The sequence below is a fragment of the Papilio machaon genome, chromosome 9 (assembly GCF_912999745.1).
Source record: "Papilio machaon chromosome 9, ilPapMach1.1, whole genome shotgun sequence".
Taxonomy (NCBI): domain Eukaryota; kingdom Metazoa; phylum Arthropoda; class Insecta; order Lepidoptera; family Papilionidae; genus Papilio; species Papilio machaon.
In genome coordinates, this window is record NC_059994.1 from 3,294,554 (window position 1) to 3,301,640 (window position 7,087).

Sequence of the window (7,087 nt, forward strand, 5' to 3'; positions counted from 1 at the left end):
AAGGCTACGTAAATCTTCAAAACCCTGCGATTTCACTCGCTAAGCAACTTGTGCAATACAGTGTTAGAGAAGTTCGTACACAGCGCACGTCGCTAACATTTCCTCTCTCATCGTCAAAGAAAGTCGTTCGCAATCTGTTTGTTAAGATCGTAGTCAGAAAAGTAGCCGCAATTTTTAAGATGGCGGCGTAAATCTAAGCAGTTGACATGTAGTCGTTATGTAGTGCTGACTAAATATACGATTCTTCTCGACGATTCAAGCACGGAGCGCACACAACGTGATTCTCGCGACCAAACCATACAATTTTAGTTTCTACGATACGTTGCCTCGTGTACGAATGGCCTAAAATATACCTACGCTAGAAAGAAATACGAGTATTTACTTCTTTGAAGTAATACTTTGAAAGAACTACAAAATGATGAATATGACGTATATAATATAATACATAATATAGTTTATAATATATGCACACATGCAGCTGTAACAAATTATTATATGACACTTGCGAAGTAGCAACGATTTTTTTAATTATTTTTTATAAAAAGTTAATTTTGAAAAAAGTCTACATAATGTTATTGTGCTTAGAATTAAACTGTAACATGTAACGTGATAATTTTATTACATAACACGATCTGTATTCGTAGTACTAGACTATGTTTTACGGGGAAAATTTCAGTCTTTGCCTCATAAAAAAGATTTACTTGTAAGTACTAAACTTGGCTATGCGCGAACGTTTCGAAAGTATCAGTTTGAGGCCACTCTGATAGTTTCATGAATGACATTTTCGGTGTATATTTAACTTTATTAATTTTTTTAACAAGGTTGTTTTTTCCTTGGCCATTTGTATCATTGTGACCGAATTTGCGATGTCTCGAATATTTCGAAACGAAATCGATAATTTTATCCCAGAAATAGACTTCGTTCCACAAAACTGATACTCGTGTCTCACGTTGATCCTTTAGGAAAGCGTAAATAGAATTGTCAGGTCCGGTATCGACAAATATGTAAATTGTATTTCTCGCTTTCAACATCTCTCCGCGTATCTTTTTAATATTAACTTTACTATATGTCGTCATCAAGTAATTAGGTGAAAATATTACAACTGTAACGTATTTTTCGCTTTCGTTCCTCTTTAAAATTTTCATAAAAGACTTTTTGGTATTCAAATCGCTGATAGGTTTCATAAGCAGTTTTACATTTTTAATATCTTGTAATCCGGGAACGATCTCTTTTAAAACGAATTCCTCGTCAGCAATAGAATATTTTACTGCAATCTTGTTTTCTTCCTTTTTAAAATTGTCATGATATACATTTGAACAAATTCTCTTTAAAAGCTCATGGAATTTCTTTTTGTAAATGAAGTATGCAATAATTACGAATGCTGCTATACAGAACAGTATTGCTGTAATGGAAATAATGACATAAAAAGCTATATAGCATACAACACGAGTTGACCACATTGGACAATGTTTGAAATCCATGTCTGATATCTGAAACAAAAATATTCTTTTAGTATTACAATAGCGATCATTTTTCCAATTTCATGTTCGAAATACATACCTTCGTCTTCCAGTGAGCTTGTATATAATCGATAAACCATAAATTATGACATCCACAACTTAGATTATTGTTTCCGATCCAAATTTCTTTGATTGGTGTTTTTATTATTTTGTAGTTATGTGAAAATTCATGTTCACCATCTCCCTAAAACAATAAGAAAATATTAAATAAACCCTTCACAATATACCCATTTTATAAGATCAATTTTAGTATGAAACGATAACTACATACCCATAAATTTTTAATAAAATTAAACCTTAAATCAATATGTTCATGACCATTCACCCACCAATCAATAAACACATCTCTAAATTTATTATGACTTAAATTGAGCATCTGTAAATTATGTGTATTTATAAATGGCGAATTTCTTCTAATTATCCATGAATTATTTACTAATATCTTATTTTCAAAATCAAGTTCGTTGTACGCAAATGATATTGACAATCTTTGTCTATTATTTTCGAATAGGTTCGATGATATCACTTTCAAATGGTTACTCTCCATGTTTAAGTAAATGAGACTTATCAATGGTAAGAATGTTAACCTGAAAACAAAATGCAATATGACGTTCAAAGAAATTAGTATTTTTTTTTAAATATACATTTTTTTTATAAGAGAAGAGGGTAAATGAGCGGCGGGAACACCAAAGTGATCATCGACGCCCATTCGAGTAAAATTGTTAATTTAAAAAAAATGATTTAAATAAAAATTGTACTGGTGCACGGCTTTTATTATTAAAAATATATAATTTGTCCTGTATTGAAAGTATAGGTAAAGTAAAAAAATTATATATTCTTACCCAGATATTTCTGTTATAGAATTGCAGCATAAATTCAATCTCTCCAATCGTACTAACGACGAGAATAATTTAATTCCTAGATTTTCCAAGTTATTGTAACTGATGTCTAGTTCCAGTAGATTTATTTGATCGTTAAAAACAGCTTCCGGTAGATTCTTTATCTCATTATGCGCCAAAGATATGTTATTTATTCTAGACGAGTTGGTAAATAAGTTGTTATATATTATTTCAATTCCACATCTTTGTATATGTACTTGTTTCAAATACTGCAAGTTTCGCAATAAATTTTTAGGAAGTTCTTTTATTTTAACGTCATTGTTTAAAATGATTAATGTGGAAAGTAACTTGTTCTGTGCAAACAAGTTTTCCGGTAGAACGGAAAACTTATTTGAGAATAAAGTTAGTTTCTTTAGATTTTTTAATGGATTAAATGTTCCCGATGGCAATTTGCTTAAATCGTTCGAACTCAAATCTAATTCTTCCAATTCTCCTACACCTTTAAAAAAATCATGGGAAATTATCGATATGTTACTTTGCCAGAGCGAGAATTTTTTTAATCCTATTAAATGTTCAAATACGTTATTAGGCATATTCGTCATTTGATTATGATTGATTTCAAGAGTATCCAATCTTCGTAATGGTTTGAACAATTCTTCAGATATATTAACAGATTTCATGCGTAAGTTTAACCATTTGAGATTATTTAAATCCATAAAAAGATTATCCGGTAGAAATATAACACCGTTCACAGATATCAGTAACTTATTTAAATCTTCTAATCCAACAAAATGATTTCTTTTAAAATTCTGTGATATATTTTTATCATTTTGATATATTAACGACATTGTTTTATTAACACCAATATTTGTTAATACTTCTTTGAAAGAATTCGATGGTAGAGGACAATTCTTAAAACTGACTGTTTTAAAATTATTTCTGCGGTTATTAAAGTTAGGTAGTTTATTATAATTCAAGAACGTAGAGTTTTCACATTTGATGTTCACGTAAACGCCAGGTAAAACATCAATTTTCACTGTCTGACCTGAAATGAAATGTAAATTAAGTAATAAAGATGCGTATTAATTATATAAAGTATTAAGTCTAGACATGTACTTAACAGATCGTCAACTTTAAGTTAGAACAAAGTTATTAAGAAACAAAAGTATTAAAGTGTACTAACCGCTTACTATGCAATCAACTTCTACGGCCAATGTACCGCCGCAAATACAGTTAGGGTAACCCGGGCACGTCGCTCTTTTAGCGTCAATGGCCTCCAGTGATAAAACCACTAATAGCCAATATACTATATTACGAGCCATTGGAGCGATTTTTATGTTCATGTCTTCACTTTTACATTTCACTAGCTTGTTCGTTACCCTTTTTTCATTCCTCTAAAAAAAGAAGTTATTATAAGTTTTTTAATGATAACGTGCTAATGTAAGGACTGTAAAAGTATAACTTAATTTCCTAATGCTTAAATGATGCCAGCATTGTTGAAAGACCATCAATTTTTTTTTTCATATTCATAGTTAGTATTTGTTTTTTCGTATGACTTTACTATTAACCATATAACATACTAGCTGTCGCCCGCGACTCCGTCCGCGCGGATTTTAAAAAAAACCTTAAGTAGTGTGAGCTTCCAGACAATGATCTACATTTATGCCAACCAGTTACAGATATATCTTCAAACTAACATCCATCCATCTTAACATTCGCATTTATAATATTAGTAAGATAAAAAACATTATATAAAATTGTGGTACCAATCGATAAAAATCATAAATTATATAAATCTCCATAAATCTAGAAAACAAAACACTAAACAATATAAATATGAAACTCATATTACCGAGAGCAACATAAAATGTTTCTACGAGCATATAGTTGGTGAAAAATTAGAAGGACAGTAAGCCGAGAAAACTCGCCCGGTGTATCCGGACGTCGGGCTTATGCGGAAATCGTCTTATATTTCATTGAATGCGAACAACCTGCGTTCAAAACCCGTTGTCGACGCTAATAGAATTACTGGCTTAAGTTTGGTATTACGAGATTCTCGGCTGTCGAAACAAAGGTACGGAAACTTCGAATCTTTTTGATAATAACAACGCGTGTATTTTCTTATCTTTTCATTATGCTTACATAGTTATCTATATATATAAAAGAAAGTCGTGTTAGTTACACCATTTATAACTCAAGAACGGCTGAATCGATTTGACTGAAAATTGGTGGACAGGTAGCTTAGAACCAGGAAAAGGACATAGGATAATTTTTACCCCTTTTTCTATTTTTTATTCCGCGCGGACGGAGTCGCGGGTAAAAGCTAGTTTTATAATAGTGATTAAATATTGATTTTTTTTATTGCAATTAATTTAATTCATTTAATAAATTAAAGATGTGCTAGGGAAAACATAACGTCTGCCTACTCTAATGGGTTGTGGACGTGAGCTATGTTTGTTTTTTTTTTAACTGTATCACTTGATATCATTACAACTTAACAAAATTTATAGTTGGAAATATATTTATTTCCTAATAGGAAAGTACGTAAAATATAAATATAATTAAATAACTACGACGTACCGATTACATTTAAGAATGTTATTGCAATCTAATAAATTATTTAATATAATACAAACTTAAAAGGTATGTTTAAATATTATAACAAAAGGCTATATCTTCTTATTATTTGTAAGGCAAAATTACAAAACATTTTAAAATTTAAAAAAAACTGGAAATAACTCAGTGATGGCCGTACGATAGACACATTATCAGTATTGACCCGAAGCTTCCCCATTATTGAATAGTGAATTGATATTATAGGAGAGTCAAAATAATATTGACTATAACTGCACAATTGATACGTAAATATGGTATCTGTCAACATAAAAATAAAGTATATATATCCGTGCCGTTACGCTTTCTTGGCATATGTGAGAAAAAAATCATAGTTATGAGATGGGCGAGGTTTCTAAAAAATATCTTCCTTTTCAGCTAATTAGAGACAAAATTTAGAATGCACAACATTGTAAGTGCCAATTAATAACGCTATAGCACGTGTTGAATTAAGACATTTTTATTATTCTAAATAAATTTATAGATTGTAAAAAATATTGCTAGCAAATAATAACATAAATGGATAGCCCATAGTTTTTTATAGTTACAGTTTTTACTATTATAATTTTAGAAGTTTTAAGTGAATTTAAAAATAATCTACAGAAAGTGATACACATTATAAAAAGAATAGAACTTAAATTTCAGTTAAGCTAAACATTGTAAGTTAAGCGCCCCAAAAGCATGTGGGTTTTTACGCATATCAATTGAAAAATCGTAAAACGTTAGTTTAAGATATAAAAGGAAAATTAAAAAGATACCTGTTGATTCCATCCACTACATAGTTCTTGCAACAAGCAATTTAAACTTAATTATTACAATTATTTCAAAGACTTAAAACAATTGAACAATTTTAAAATAATTGCGTAAAACATTCACTTCACACTGGCGTAGACGTCAAACCGCTACGTGCGCTACGCGACGACTAACTTGCTACGTGCGGATGCTACGGTTTCGACGCACGACGTGTTGGTAATAGAGACGGCTCGGCTTCGATCGACTTGCGACGGAAGTAACCGAACCTTACTTGTTTACAAATTATGTCCACTCTCTAAAACATACTGTTTTACATACTCTTTGGTCGAAAGAGATCAATATGTTGCTTTATCATTTGGAAGGATGTTTTCGAAAAATGCCTAATATTTTTTCTCGGCTTCAACGTTCAAATATTAATGGTGTTTCTTCAATTAATTGCGTTTACATTATAATTTTTGTTTATCTTTTTTAAAATTTGCCTGGCTTATATTATACTAGCTTTTACTCCGTCCGCGCGGAATAAAAAAAATAGAAAACGGGATAAAAATTATCCTATGTCCGTTTCCTGGTTCTAAGCTACCTGCCCACCAATTTTCAGTCAAATCGATTCAGCCGTTCTTGAGTTATAAATGGTGTAACTAACACAACTTTCTTTTATATATATAGATGACAACAAAAAATACATAAATAAGTATTTCTTTGTATGTAGACTTATTTATTGTCGCAAATTGAATAGAATAATTTATTACTTAAGTCTAAAAGAGCGCGTGAATAGGTAGCCCATTACATTACATACACAATCGGCCATAAATCTTAGTGTGTGTCTCCTATTGTTTAGGATCCCGACGTTTTGAATAACCCTTTGAAGTTGTGAGGAATTAGAGCTTCTCTTGTGTTAGATGTATTGTTAGGTTGTTAAAGAAATGAACGATAACTTACAGAAAGGTTAAAGTTATTGTAAGCAGTATATTGTTTTATTTAACGCCGTAAAAATAAATTCTTATACCGAATAAATAAATATATTATCATGTAGAAAAATGTGCTATAAACAAAATTTATCTCGGAGATTTCCACTGAAAAACATTTTTTTTAAATAGCAAGTCAATTAAATATTAAAAAAATTATTCGGTAACTGTTCTTCGGGTACATTTTTTTAAATGTCTGGATTAAATCTTAGTTACATATAACTAAGAACCATGTTTAGAACACATTGCTTGTATTCGGGACGTTGCAATACCAGAATGTAACCATAAATTACAGAAACCTGTCTCATGTCGTATGTCGGTTACATGAAATTTCATTTAATTGGACATTGTTCTTATTTACTTTACCTTGTCTACAACAAGTACTTATGTAATTTAA

General features: G+C 30.5%; 1 protein-coding gene across 1 annotated transcript; it reads right to left on the bottom strand.

Moving 5' to 3' along the window:
- Positions 1-581: 581 nt before the first annotated feature.
- Positions 582-6,202, bottom strand: LOC106718123 (protein toll). The gene is made up of 6 exons (XM_045679349.1): positions 5,731-6,202; positions 3,543-3,753; positions 2,363-3,404; positions 1,792-2,107; positions 1,561-1,704; positions 582-1,490 (listed from the first exon to the last, which is right to left on the bottom strand). The coding sequence occupies exons 2-6, from the start codon at positions 3,700-3,702 to the stop codon at positions 711-713; spliced, it is 2,442 nt and encodes an 813-aa protein (XP_045535305.1). The 5' UTR covers positions 3,703-3,753; positions 5,731-6,202; the 3' UTR covers positions 582-710.
- Between the last annotated feature and the right edge of the window lie 885 nt (positions 6,203-7,087).